The sequence below is a fragment of the Vombatus ursinus genome, unplaced genomic scaffold (assembly GCF_900497805.2).
Source record: "Vombatus ursinus unplaced genomic scaffold, bare-nosed wombat genome assembly UNPS02014798.1, whole genome shotgun sequence".
NCBI lineage: Eukaryota > Metazoa > Chordata > Mammalia > Diprotodontia > Vombatidae > Vombatus > Vombatus ursinus.
In genome coordinates, this window is record NW_020954576.1 from 21,694,756 (window position 1) to 21,710,308 (window position 15,553).

The 15,553-nt window shown below is 40.6% G+C and overlaps 1 protein-coding gene across 1 annotated transcript in view; it reads left to right on the top strand.

Moving 5' to 3' along the window:
- The window catches only part of LOC114049737 (kinesin-like protein KIF26B), a 605,544-nt gene that overhangs the window by 514,669 nt on the left and 75,322 nt on the right, over nucleotides 1–15,553 (top strand). Inside the window, exon 10 of the mRNA XM_027871127.1 lies at nucleotides 7,468–7,627. Coding sequence (XP_027726928.1) covers nucleotides 7,468–7,627 — 160 coding nt within the window. The remainder of the gene's footprint in view (nucleotides 1–7,467; nucleotides 7,628–15,553) is intronic.

The following is a 15,553-nucleotide window of genomic DNA, read 5'->3' on the forward strand; positions in this document are numbered from 1 at the left end:
AGTACTCTGTCATAGAATTGGAGTAGGCACATGGGGGTCAATAAGAGGAATACTTCATCATCCCAAAGTTCCAGTACTTCAGCACTGAGTGCTGTAATACTGTGCTTTTCCTCTGCGTCCTAAGGACCACTGACCCTTTCCACCTGACTTGTAGCTAACATCTCCTAATTCTCTTCCTATTAGAATTTGAGCTATTAGAGAGCAGAGACTATCTCCTTTTCTATTTGCATGTCCAGTGATTAACACAGTGCTTTGCACTTTTAACAAAAAAATTAAAAACAAAATTCATATGTCTCTAGAAATAGCCATGGAGGTCGAGTATTTTTTTTTCATGAGATCGCCTCCCAGGGGCTCATTCCTATGAATGCTCCATGGGATGGGCACCAAGCCAACCTCCAAAACGAATGAATTAATGACTACATAAAATACATTTAGACCTGTTCCCATTTTGTTCTCTCTTTTGAAAATGAGTCTGGCATGACCAACCACTGCATTATCGAGGATGAGGATACAAATCAATTTTCTGGCTATCAAAACTCAATACCTGTTAGGAACCAGGTTGATGGATGGCGTCAAATGCATCTGTATGATCAGCGAGTCTAATGTAGTTTCTTCCTGCATGGCTCCTGTGTCTATTACCCTACAGAAAGCATCCCCATTCTGCTATGTTGGGCTTGAAGCCATGCTGTGATTCCCAGCATGGAGAGCTCCCAGCTCTGGCTATGTTCTTACTAGCAGTAGAGATCAAAGGATGCTTCTTTGCTCAGTACTTTTAAGAAAAGTAGGCTCACTTTTACAGACCAACACTTCCTCTATTGTTAGAAGAATCCATAGTAAAGTCTTATCAGTTTCTCCCTACTCTGCTTGAAAATACTGGCCCAGCTCCAACTACAGGGCTAGTTCCAAAAATCCTCTGTAGAACTAAGAGCCTAAGGGGCAGCTAGGTGGTGCAGTGGATAGAGCACCAGCCCTGAATTCAGGAGGACCTGAGTTCAAATCCAGCCTCAGACACATAACACTTACTAGCTGTGTGACCCTAGCAAAAAAACAAACAAAAACAAAAAAACAAACACAAAAAAACTAAGAGCCTAATCTGAGAAAAAGAGCTCATTAGTCAGTCAATCAACAAGCATTTATTAAGCATCTACTATGTGTCAGGCTATTAAAGAATGGTGTTTCTATTCTCTAGGGTTCCCATGATATTGCTATGATGCTTGTACTTAGGCTGTATTCACAACAGTTGAGAATTGATCTCTATAACACAGTTACCACAATTTCTTGAATGGAAATAATCTTGTAGGTGAAGCCAGTCAGAATACATATTCTCTATACTGTAATTACACCATGGGTCCTTTCCTTTCCCAGAGTTTCATGCTGATATACATGACTTAGAAAGAAAGTAAGAATTTCCGTCAGTGATGAGAAGACACAAATATTTTTAAACAGAATATTTTCTCTGCATTTCCCTCAAAAGATCTGGATTCTACTTGTCTGGGATTTCTGGCAAATGACTCAGCTTGGTGGTACAGTGGATAGAGTGCTGGACTCAGAGTCAGGAAGATTTGAGTTCAAATCCTGCCTCAGACACTTACTTAGCTGTGTCACCCTGGGCAAGTCACTTGACCTTTGTTTGCCTAGTTCCCTCATCTGTAAAATGGGGATAATAATAGCACCTACCTCCCAAGGTGATTTGTGAGAATCAAATGAAATATTTCTAAAACACTTTCTAGTCCTTAAAGTGCTGTGCAAATGCTAGCTGTCATTATATAAATGCTAGTGAAAGGTACATGGAAAGATGATAGTTCTGATATTGAGTGTATAACAAATACTCACAATAGGTTGGGGAAGGCGGATGAGGGGAGTGATGCCTCAGTAGTGGGAAACTGGGAATCTGAAAAGTATATGCATTTATTTCTTCCTTTCAAGTGGCTGTTAGTAATAAGGAGAAGCTATGGGGATTAGTGTATCTTTTTTTTTTTTAGTGAAGTTGTGTTGACTCATTTCAGATTCTTTGAGTCATTTTCAGACCCCATTTGGGGTTTTCTTGACAAAGATGCTGGAGCAATTTGCCATTTCCTTCTTTAGCTCATTTTGCAGATAAGGAAACTGAGGCAAACAGGGTTAAGTGACTTGTCCAGGATCACACAGCTAGTAAGTGTCTGAGGCTGGATTTGACTTCAGGTCTTCCTGATTCCAGGCCCAGTACTCTATCCACTGTGCCATCTAGCTGCCCTTTAAGCAATAAGTGGACCTCAAAAGATCCACACCCTGAGCAAATAAGCTTCTCAGTCACACTGGACAGAGAATCCCAGGAGATCAAACTTCTTAGGTAACCTTTTCATCCTTCTCTTGTTTGGATTAAGCAAAAAGCATTATGATAAAAACCATGTTTTTCCTGCTTTTGCCATATTCTCATAACATCAGAAAGAGGCGATATTGTGGTTCTGCTTTCAAACTTGGTTATAAAAGTGTATTGAGATCTGGAATAGGAAGGAAGCGTCAACCCCAACCTTTAGGTGCTATCAGACTATTTACTCAAGGATTTAATTTTGTCTGGGGCTTATTATTTTTTTTTAAACTGTCAATCCTTTACATGCTCTTAATATTTGCTAAATTTTAAACATCAAAACTATCACCTTTCCATGTACAATATCTGAAAGATCAGCTTTCATTTTTTTCCAACTCCAACTTTAGAAAAACACTGAAGGGACTGTCATCATAATTAGCTTCCAAATCAGAAATGGAAAGAAAAGGAGGAAAAAGAGATGGTGGCCTGATGAAAATAAATGGTAGATACCTGCCTACCAAAAGGGTATGGAAGGAGAGCTGTGTGGGAAGGGACCAGGAGGCCTGTATCTTCGGTGCCTGAGCAATAGACTTGCCTACTATTCTCTGTACATGTTTGAGTTCAGTGAATTTACATCTGTTTAAAATGTAATGAGATGATTTAGTGTGTTGTTTAAAATGGAAATTTTGTTTACTTATATTTAAGTAATAATCCCCCTGGACCTAGCAGCCAGAACTCAATTAAGGGAAGGTTTATTAATTAGCTACCCTGCAGCGAAGAGGAAGATGGAACATGCTTCTATTAACTGGCCGTTATGAGTGAAGATGGCTGATTTGATATATCAGTTCTACAGCTGCTGAACACTCATGTGTGCGCATGCGTGCTCACATACATACAAGCATACACGTACACACATTTAAGATTTGCCTATTTCTAGACATAGCTGAAAGGAAACAAAATCTCTAGAGAAATGTCATTCTTTTCCAGATGTCAGTAAGGAAAGGTTTATTTTTTTTTTCTGTTGTAAAAGATACATTTTCCTACAAGATTTGGGTATATTCTAAACCAATTGCCCTATTACAGTGCTTCTTACATTGGGCTCTCCCTTTGAGTAGAAAACCAAGTTAGATATCCCTAGACAATTCTAAGTTCTAGGAAAGAGTTCTTTGATCTATGATGGAAGGAAGGAAGGAAAGAAAGAAAGAAAAAAGAGTAGGAAGGAAGAAGAAGGAAGAAAAGAGAAGGAAGGAAAGGAGGGAAGAAGAAAGAAAAGAAAGAGAAGGAAGGTACAGAGTAAAGAAGGGAGAAAAAAGGAAGGGAAAGAAGTAAGAAGAAGAAAGGGAAGGAAGAGAAGGAAAGAAAGGAGGGTGGAAAGAAGGAAGGAAGAATTTAAGTGCCTTCTGTGTGCTAGGTACTGTGATGCTTTACAAACATTATCTGATATGATCCTCAGAGGTAGGTGCTATTGTTTTCCCCATTTTACAGGTGAGGAAACTGAGGGATTAAGTGACTTGCCCAACATCACATAGCCTGTAAATTTCTGAGGCAGGATTTAAACTTATGTCTTCCTGACTCCAGACCCAGTGCTCTATGCACTATCCCTATCTAAGCATACTCCTGGCATTAACTGGTACTAAGAAGTCACACTGTTATTTGTTCATTCACTGATTAAGTAAGTATCAGGTGCCTCCTATTTCAGAGTGCTGTGCTAAGGACCAGGCTGTAAAATATACAGAATTCAGTAAGACACAGTCGTGGTCTGCATGGAACTTATAATCCAGTAGGGGAATAACGAATAAATATAGACAACTCTAATACACCTTCTAAGTGCATTAGAGACATTCTTTCAAGTGCTTTATGAAGTCCGAGGAGCAAAGTCATGAAGGACATGACATTTGAATTTAATTTTAAGAAGAACTAGGAATTCAATAAGGAAAGGCAGAGAAAGGAGTGTTACAGTCATAGGGAAGAGTCAGCAAGGGCACAGAGGTAGGAGAACATACAAGGTGAGTTTTAGGGACTAAATCAGTTTGCCTGGAATGTAATGTGTGGAAGAAAGGAATACCAGTTGAATCTGAGGAGGTGAAACAGCATTAGTGGGGGTGCAGTTGGGAGAAGAGTATGAAGTTATAAATGATATAAATGGGCAATCAGATGAACAAGGTTCCAGTAGGGTTTCAAGGCTTGCTTAGGGCTGGTACAGATTTATGCTTGATAACTTATTTATAAGTATTACTCCCTCTGCAGTTTATAGGGGGGAGCCTGAGCTCTTAAAAGGTATTGCATGGGCCATTTCTTGTACTTGTCTGCAAGGCTGACAGGATCATTTTCCCAATCTTTTATTTTTTTTCTCCTTAGATTCTTAACTCCTTCTCTTCCAAAGCATGGTCTAGAAGATCTCAAGAGGTCATGGTATCCAGAATGGCAGCATTTTCAAGCTGAAAATAACCTTAAAGATCCAACTAGCCCAATACTTTTTTCTTTTTCTTTTTCTTTTGTTGTGAATGAGGAAATAAAGGCTTTTAGAGGTTCAATAAGTTGTTTGATGTCACAGATCTAGTTAGGGCAGAGCCAAAAATTAAAACTCTGCTCCTCTGACTTCAAGGCCATTTTTATTTGTGCATCTCTCTCTGTCTCTCTGTCTCTGTCTCTGTCTCTCTGTCTTTCTCTCTCTCTGTCTGTTTCTGTATGTACACACACACACACACACACACACACACACACAAACACACACAAACAAACTAGATATACTAGGATACTAGAGAGATAATCTGCCAGGAAATCCTGGCAGCTATGACTGGTCTTCCTTTCAATAGGGAGTAGCCACTCATTGTATCTGACAACATGCCTCACAAAGTGAGTGAAATTAACCTGTTACTTTCTGGTGATGATCAAGGCTTATTGTGAGTTAATTCCATTTAGTCCAAATCTAGATTTAGAGACCTTGGGGATAGGAATGCTAGAACCCAAGGAGAGCTCTGAACAAGGTAAAGCAGGTTCAGATGAAGTTCAAACGTACAGTCTAAGACTGACAGAATCCTAGAGACAGAGAACAAGGCTTCTAGATATCTCCCTTTCTTTCCCCCTCCCCCTACAATTAACTGCACTTATAGTTTCATTCATTTAAAAATAATTTCTCTCCTGTCCCCTGGGGTGATATGGTTTCTCATTAATGGGCAAATGATCTGAGTCCATTTAGCTCATCCCTGCCACCCCAGATTAAGCGAAATATGTGAAGTTCCAAATTCTGTGAAGGCTCCAATTCCAGTTTGCCTGGGTGATAGTAGGCAGGCTCTGGTAGAGCCCTAAGCTCATTTACTGTTGTCTAAAAGTACACTCACTCATCCTGAGTCACTTGCGTATAATTATGAATACTTTATAACATTCTTATAGTATGGTGTAAATGAGCTCATTTGTGCCATGCATCCTTAGCAGGATATATTGGAGATTTTTTTTGATTCAGTTAAATCAGCTGAACTCTTAGGGTCAATAAGGGCACACTGGGCCCTCTCTTTCCCCTACAATCTGTGATGCATGCCAATTTCCTGTCTATATAATTAGGTTGCAGTCTCTCTCTCTCTTTCTCTCTCTCTCTCTCTCTCTCTCTCAACTGAGCAATTCATTGTCTTAAAAGTAGTTATTTCCTTATTTGCCATAGCAAATCTTTTGAGATAGAGAAATGTTGGGAAGGAGGTAACATTAGCCTAGTTAGTAAAATAGGGATAAAATATACTTTTATTAAGCATGAAATCTTATTAGCCATAGGGCTCAAAATTGCCTTTCTAGACCAGGAGTAGACAGTGGGACCTAGGGTAGGATAGAAGCAATTAGGCCTAAGAAAGTAATTTGAAAATGTCTTCATCTCACACCTATTCAAGCCATCACAGGAAGCCTTGTGGTCTGGTAGAGAGAACACTGGGTCTAGAGTCAAAGAATCTGAGATCAAATCCTGCCTCTCTCTACTTATGTGCCCATGGGAATTAATTTTATCTCGAAGCTACTTTTTCAGTGATCCACAATAACAGAGATCAGGGAGAGTCAGACTAGTAGTAGCAGCAGCAACAGTAGCAGCAGTAACAATAACAACAACAACAGCAGTAGTAGTAACTATGTAATTAGGTTGCAGGGTTTTTTTTCTCTAGACTGAGTAATTTATTATCTTAATAATAAGAGCTCACATTTATATAACACTTTAAAGTTTGTAATGAACTTTACATGTATCATCTCATTTGAGCCTCACAATAGTTCCTTCATGTAGGATCTAGTATTAGCCCCATTCTATAGATGTGGAAATAGGCTAAGAGAGACTAAGTGACTTGCCCATAGTCACCCAGCTAGTACATATCCAAGGCACAATATGAGCTCAAGTCTTCCTGACTCTGATACTAACAAACTATCCATTTCACCACCTATCAAGTGATGGAGATCATGTGTATAGAATCAGCTCTTGGCATCTAGTAGAATCACACTCAGACATGTTCTGACCACCATTCACTTCTCTCCCATCTCCCCCCATACCTAAACCCTTTGACGGAGACCTTCTTTGACTGGTGCTTTACCACTGTGGACATTATATTGTAAGCTTCTTGAGGGAAGGGACTGTCTTTTTGTTAATTGTATTCCCAGCACTTATCACAGTGTCAGGCACATAGTAGGCACTTAATAAATGTTGACTGGATATTGGATTGACAGATTATTACCTGAACAGTGAAAAGGTATTAGACTCAGGATTTCTTCAGATGAGCAATAAGCAAATGGATAATTGAGAATTAACCATACTGAGAATTGTGATCAAAATTGTCCAGGACTTGCTTAATCCACATATTCCAAGTTTACTTTCTCTGGGCTCCTACTGAGCTCAGCTTGTAGGTGTCAAGCATTGTGATAGCAGGAACAATTTTTAAGGAGACCAGCAATGAGAAGCAATAGGGAGTGATGTTTGTTAAACAGAAGTTAACAGGACCCCCACTGTTTATTACTCCCAGACATGACTTCAGTGGGGTTTCTTAATAGGTTGTGATGAGCAGAGTCTTGTGCCTGGACTGGAATATGTGTGTGTTCATAGGGAATTTTTCCAAGAAGTTCTATTGAGGATCATTCAGCATCAGCCCAAAGCTAACCACTGACCCCTCCTGTCTTTTCTCTCTCTTTCTCTCTCTGTCTCTCTCTCCTTGTGGCAGTGTCCGGAGGTCGAAGCCGTTTGCATCTGATTGACCTAGGCAGCTGTGTCAAAGCTCTCAGCAAAAATCGAGAGGGTGGTTCAGGCCTGTGCCTGTCACTATCAGCCCTGGGAAATGTCATCCTTGCTCTGGTCAATGGCAGTAAACACATCCCTTACAAGTAAGTGACTCTCTCCATCCGAAGCCTGTCTGAGTGAGCTTCATACACTTTGAGTTTGGACAATAGAGCTTGATGTTATGAGCCCAAAGGTGGTCGGGAGTGACAGTGGGGTGCAGAAACACAGAGGCAGAGGGAAGCCTCAGTTTCATTATCCATTCAGGACCAGGAACTGGAATCCATTACCTGTAGTTCAGTACATTATTTTCCAGAGCCAGGGTCTGGGAACAGTAACCAATATTGTTCAGTTGTTTCAGTTGTGTTCAGCTTTTTGTGGCCTCATCTGGAGTTTTCTTGGCGAAGATACCAGAGTGGTTTGCCATACCTGCTCTAGCTCATTTTATGATGAGGAAACTGAGACAAACAGGGTTAAGTGATTTGCCCCGAGTCACACAGCTGGTAAGTGTCTTAGGCAGATTTGAACTTGGGTGCTCCTGACTGCAGGCCTGGCACTCCATCCACTGTACCACCTGGATGCCTAGAACATAGCAGGCACTTAATAAATGTTTATTGACTGATCCACTGGAGGTACTCACTAATCAAGACAACTGAGCTTCAGAGCAGAAATTCTAGAGATGAAAGGGTTAAGTGCTCCAGCTCTAAATCTATGATTATAATTGTAAAAAGTAAAACATGAAAAAAAATTAGAGGGATGCTTCAGTGGGTAGAGTGCTGGCCCTGGAGACAAGAAGACGTGAGTTCAAATCCAGCCATAGATATTTATTAATTGTGTGACCCTGGGTGAGTAAATTCTGTCTGCCTCAGATTCCTCATCTACAAAATAGGGATAATAATAGCCGCTACCTCCCAAGGTTGTTGTGATTATAAGATGAGTTAATATTTGTACATTTTTTTTGCAAACCTTAAAACACTATATATAAATACTAGTTAATAGTTAAGGATTACTAATAAAATTAATCAAATTAATCACTTGACAAGTTATTTAACCTGACTAGATCTCAGTTTCCTTATCTGTTAAATGTAAAGATTGGACTTAATGAACTTTCAGGTCCCTTCTGGCATTAAATCTGTGAACCTATGATTATTAATAAAAGTAGTGAAACATGAAAGTGTTTTTTAAGTTAAGACTCACCAATAAAATCAAGTGTTACTGTGTGCAACCAGGCTGTGAAGGGTCTTGCCCTCTGGGAGAACTTTAAAGAATATGGAACAGAATGATCTTTCACCCATTCCAAAGAAAGATTTCCTTCAGTTCCAACATTTCTCCTTTCCACTCCCTCCTTCATGGGGTAAAAGTGAACTGTCCCCATTCTTTCTGTAGACACAGACATACAAAGTCTCTGTTTATTCCATCTTGAGTCTAGAGACCATTCCTCGCCACTGTGACCTTAGCCCAGCAAAGCCATGGGCTTCTAAGAACTCCATCTGCTGCCAGACCACTCTTAACACACCCCATGTTGGTCTAGCTGGGATGAGGGAATGTCTACTGCCAGGTACACATAATGCCCAAAGGCCTTGCATCCTGGCCAGTGCCTTCTATCCTATAATGCTTGTTTGCCAACTTGTCAGGACTCAGTAGATGTAGAGAGATTTCCATTGTTCCTCAATCCTTAACACCCATCATGGAGCTTGAGGTTTCCTCTAAGGCATCTTACACGACCTCCCCCCCCCCCAGAAAAGCAGCTACCTTGGTACCAAATTCCAGGTTTGGTTTTAAGGGCATTGAAATGTGGGACCAACTGAGTTGCTTACCCTTTCTTTGATGATAAGAAAGCCGAGGTATGGATTTGTCCAGAGCTACCCAGTCACATAGTACCAAGAGCAAAACTGGGATCCTATCTGACAGCTTTGGAGACTTTGGCATCTTTTTTATTCCTCTGAGGCAATCCCTTCCCCTTTCTCATCAAGCTTTATAAAATATGAGCTGCCTTTCCCCAGCACAGCAGGAGGGATTTAACACAGCAGGATGGCCCCAGTTTCTTTTCTAAATTCAGCCAGAACTCTAAAGCTACATTATGCAGCTTTGTATGAGCATGCTAAAATGCCCTGCCTAGTGCCAAACCTTATTCTCGCTACTTGTATGTCTCTTAGAGAAACAGTCCCTTTTCTAGCAATTTTAAAAATCTTGTTCCTGTTTACTTAAAAGAAAAAGAATCCAGAATACCACTGTTCTCCCCGCTCTTCCAATTTCCCCCATCCCCCAGATGCTCGATTTGTCACACTCGGCAACACTCTGCTTGGAACCTGCATTATTATGGCTTGCTTCTGGGAAATTAACCAAAATGTGTGCAGAGGGGATATGTCCTTTTCTCATTTCTCTTCATCATGGTCCCAGACCATTTGTCACGTGAGTGACTTAGGAAGTGAATTTGGATTCATTACCCACCCCAGGCACTCCCCCAGGTACTGTAGACGTGCCCTAAATGATTCTGACTTTACTAATGATACAGCTTTGGCAGGCAGCAAGCAGATGTACAGGCATTAGCAGGGAGGATAGCTTCCCATCATCAGCCATCAAGTCGTTATAGGCTCACTGTCCCTTCTGAAACCTCACAAGTCAGTCCTAAGGGATGACAACTTCCATAAAGGAGGATGGGCATGGGGTGAAGGGATAGCCTTGGGCAACTCCATATGGACAAGCTGAGGAGGTCTCTGCCTCACTTTGAGAGGAGTATGGTAGACCAAACAGACTACTAGATTTCTTAGGACCAGGACACATAAGGTTCCAAGTCTAGTTTTGCTTGACCTTGGACAAGTCAGTTAAGATAATAATAATTATAATAGCTGGCATTTATATAGTGCTCACTGTGTACTAGGTACTGTGCTAAGTATTCTACAAATATTATCTAAGTTGATCCTCACAACCCTGGGAGGTAGGTGCTATTATTATCCCCATTTTAAAGATGAGGAAACAGGCAAACAGAGGTTAAGTAACTTGTGCCAGAGTCACACAGCTAGTAAGGTGTCTGAGGCTGGATTTGAACTCAGGGGTAAATTCTAATTCAAAAGCTCTTTTATCCTAGTGAATATCAGACTAAGCAAATACCACATGGCGCTGTCTGGGGACCGACTACGTCATATATGGTTTCCAGTTCAGTGGAATTTGCGGTTTAAGAAATAAGGAGGAAAGCCCTTCAGAATGTAATTAAGAATTTAACAGACATATGTATGTCCTGACATGATCGATGATGAGTAAGGCCAGTGGGTGACATTAGAAGTTCAAATTCAGCTGAATTATTTGTGAATTTGTAATATTTAATGAATAGCTGCTTACATTGGACAGCAGAAACAGGGTCTGGAAATATCTCAATGGGCTGCATCTACTCAAATGAAATTCAATAGGGATAAAAGTAAAGTTCTGTACTTGGGTTCAAAAAAATCAATGGAATAATATTTGACTAGAGGATAATAGTTCATGTGGAAAAGACCTGGGATCTTTAGTTTAATGCGAGCTGATGTGAATTAACAATGTTAACATGACAGACAAAAAAAGGTAACATGAATTTAAGCCATGTTAGTGGAAGCAAATGTTTGGGATAAAGGAGTTGTGATGTTCTCACTATGTATCATTCTGGTTAGACCAGACCTGGAGTATTGTGTACAGTTCTTGATGGCAGTTTTATGTTAGTCCTAAGCCAGTCATGCCTGTCCATCCTGTGCCACTCTTGCCCATGTCTGCTGCCAAGTTCACCAAAGGGGCTTCAACACCATGTTCTAGCAGGACTTCATCACTTTCTCTTGCTATGTTGTGAAGATACCAGTGGGGTAGATAGACTGTCCAACAATTATTAGAGGAAATTAGGTGACCTGATAGATTGTTTGACCTGGAATCAGGAAGACCTAAGTTCAAACCCAGCCTCAGACACTAACTGTGTGACCATGGACAAATCACTTAACTTCTGTCTTCCTCAGTTTTCTCATCTATGAGATGGGGATAATAATAGCACCTTCCTGTGTGACCCTGAGCAGTTCACTTCACCTCTGTCTACCTCAGTTTCCTCATCTATAAAATAGGGATAAGAATAGTACTTACCTCCCTAGGTTGTTGTGAAGTTCAAATGAGTTAACATGTATAGTGCTTCACAAACTTTAAAGCACTGTATACATGCTAGCCATTATCATCATCATCATCATCATCCCTTGTGCTTAACATGTGCCTTCCTCATGATTCTTTATTTGTTATAGGTCATAGCCAGCTCAATGTGCTTTCACAGACTCTTCAGTGTGATAATTCCTTTTTAACTCTTCAGAGGCTATAAGTTCCATGACTTATAGTCCGCAATAATAAGAGGAAAGACTCCTTAACAATTAAAGCTATACAGAAGCAGAGTTGTTTACTGAAAAGAAGATGGTGCCCCATCTCTGGAGGTCTCCAGGTGAACACTAGATACCAGCTTGTCCAAAAGGTTGGAGAGAAATTTCCTGGTTAGGTACAGGTTGTACTAGATAACTCCTTAAATTCCCTTCCAAACAAGAGGTCTTAAGAGTTAGAAGACATTAACATACATCACCATCCAATAATAGGTATGATGTGCATCTTCATAGGAAGCTGTCGACATCAGTTAAAGCAGCAGGTTTGATATTTTTGAAGACTCTTGAATGTGCTATAACTGACATGTGAGAATCATACCCATGATTCCCTGAAGAAATATTCTTTCCTTGCACCTCCAGTAGGGAGGCACTGGGGTTACCTTCCTGTCATAAGAAGGTAAGGTCGAGAAATGCCAAAGAAAAGAGGCTCAAACCCCAAATATACTGATAATAACTAATTCCATGGTCCTTCATAGGATCATAGATCCAGAACTGAAAGGGACCATCAGAGACCATCTAATCCAAACCCCTCATTTCATAGATGAAACTGAAACCCAGAAAAATGAAAGGATGTGCTTGGGCACATCACTTCAACAGTAAGTGGCAGAGCCTTGATTCAGACTCAGGTTCTGTGATGACATGACCATTGCTCTTTCCGTAGTACTGCACTGACTGCAGCATTAAAATGTCTCTCAGGAAGGTGGAGAAAGTCCCTCAGAAGATGCAGAGATTGTTTTTCTAGGCTTGAATGCACATGGTTTTCATTTTTATAAAAATGCAATGATTTAGGAATGGGTCAGGGAAAAATGCACAAGGAACAAAATCCTGGCATTGGTCAAACCTCAATCAGATTTAGTTAGGAGAGTATGCAATAGAAAGAGACCCTAACTCTGTGTGTGTGTGTGTGTATAAGATATTCACATATATTTAGAATCACTCAAAGGCACATTACTGCTGCATTATCTTGATTTACAGGAAAAACGTCAATTTAGTCCCATTTATACAAATTCAAGGCACAAGTTTAGAGAGAGAGAGAGAGAGAGAGAGAGAGAGAGAGAAGGAGGGGGAGAGAAAGAAAAATCTCAGGTTGCTAGGCAACGACAGCAGTGATAATTCATGGTAATACTGTTTTAGAAATAATCATTTTTATACATTTTAATAACTATGAGAATGTAAAAAAAAAAAAACTATTTGGCAAACTACAGAGACCAGACCCCGCCCCCTTTCTTTCTTTTTTTCTCTTTTTTTTTTGAAATTCTGGCTTTTCTTCCTTTTTTCCTCTCATGCTGCCCTCATGCTTGTGCTACAGGAATACTGTTTCCATTAAAGCTATCAGAAGTATCCTCATATTAAGTCATGGCACTCCCCAGCTCCTCATTTTTAAAAGTTTAGGAAGTAGCACATGGTCAGTTGCCCGTGTAAAGTTCATCACCAGACATGCAGCTCAGCTAGCAGCGGGGCCATGTCCTGGCCATAACGGCAGGACTCCAGAGCCCAGGGTTTCAGTAGCTGTTCTGTGGCTGACTTCTTGGATGAGTCTGAAAATACTGTTCCATATATCCTCAAGGGAATTGATTCCTGCTGTCTTCCCAGTCCCCACCGGCTTGTCTTCCAAGTCATGCTTAGGAAGCTACTTGAAGAAGGGGGTCATAACATTATCCTTTTCATGTTCCCCATGGTGCCCAGCCAGCCAGACCTAGGTAAAAAAAATGAGGACGGCAAAATGTAGCTGTCACTTGCCGATTTTGTCTCATGATCTTTTTCTTCCCTGGGCATCCAATACCCTAATGCCGATTTTCCAAAGATATCTTTGCCTTCATTTTTTGGTGCCCATGGCCCGGACATCAGAACTTAAGATCTAGAGATGGCAGGTACCTTAGAGATCATCTAGTCAAAATACCTCATGTTACAAATGAGAAAACAGAAACCTTGATAATGTAAGTGGCCTGCTCAAGGACACACAACCACTAAGAAGGGGAGTCTAGATTCAAATCCAGCTCTAATGACTCAAGATATACTGATCTTCCTGTAAACCACTGATTTCTTTTAATCCATTTCAAAAGCTTTACAAACTTTAAGGCACTATGTATTGCAAATATAAGTTGTAAGATTCCTTTTTTTATTGATCCTGTGATAGGAAGCTTGGTGGCAGAGTTGAAATAGCATAAGACTTGGAGCCAGGAAAACCTGAATTTGAATCCTGCTTCAGACACTAGCTATGTGACCCTGGGCAAGTCATTTAAACTCCCTTAGCCTTGGTTTCCTCATCTGTAAAACAGGGGTAATAAGTTGCACAGGTGGTGACAATCTGCTTTCATGTTATTTGAATGCATACTGTACTAGTAAAACCATAGGTCTGATCTCTAGTGACCATAGATTTAGGCCTGGAAGCAACTTCAGAGCTCCTCTAGCCTAACTCCCTTCTTTTCAAGATAGGAGACCTGAGGCCCAATGAGATGAAGTGACTTGCCCCAGGTTAAGTGGAAGGTTTTGGATTCAAACCCAGGTCCCCTACTCTTTCTACTGCAACATACTTCTCCTTATCTACGTATTAACATGACTACATGGTTACCTCAGTACTCACTATAGATTCGAATCTGAGTGATAAATATTAGAACACATACATTCTAAATGGACTTGTGTTTTAGACCAGCCCAGGAACTGGCTGGGGTTTCCATATTTCCCTTTTAGAATCACTGATGTGTAAAATGTTTCAGAGTCTTCACAAGGAAGGCGCCCCGTCGTGCCCTACCTTTGTAGTTAATTAAATTGTTAATCCCTAATAAATCCAACTGAGAGGTAAACACTTGGGTCTAAATGTTACAAGAGGCAGATCATTGTGACCAGAGAAAGATTTCATAGAGGAGGTGGTTTGAATTAGGTGTGAAAGATGGATAATATGGATTGGCCAAGAGGATGGGCAGGGGGATGAGCAATGTACCAAGCCAGGAATTACCATGGGGTCTTGGGAATTGTTTGTGAGCTGATTAGAATTGGAAGACTCTTGTTGGGGAGGAGCAACAGGTAAGTTTTAGGAGCCTAAGGTAGACCAGATGATGGAGGATCTCTAATGTGAGGCTGTGGTATTTAGGCTTGATCTAATAAACAATAGGGAACCATTGTAGACTTCTTATTAGAGTAGTGTCCCATCTTTCCCATCTCTGTGCATTTTTGTTACCTTTGAAATAACCGAAGCCTTCCCCCACCATCCCCTACTCTCTGCACATTGAAATCCCATCTGTCCTTCATGGGCCAGTTCAAGCATCATCATCTCCTCCATGAAGTTGAGGCTGATTGTGACCTTTATATCAGAAGTAATCCCTCTCTCTGACCTCTCATAGCATCTTGTATGTCTCTTTTAACATTAATTATACATTCTGTGATGTACTCTTGTATTAAAGTTATTTGTGGACATCTCTTTATTTCTGCTACTAAACTGTAACAACTTGATGTCAGGGACTTTGTTGCTTGTCATTTTTATGCCCCTGATACCTTGCACTGAACTAAAAAAAACTAAGAGGCATTTGACAAAATTTTGTTGAGGGGAGAAAAGGAAAGGAAAATAAGGAAGGAAGAGGCAGAGGAGGGAGAAGGAAGCAGGGAAGGAAGGAGGAAGGGAGGGAGGGGAAGGAGGATGGGAAGAAGAGAAGAAGGAAG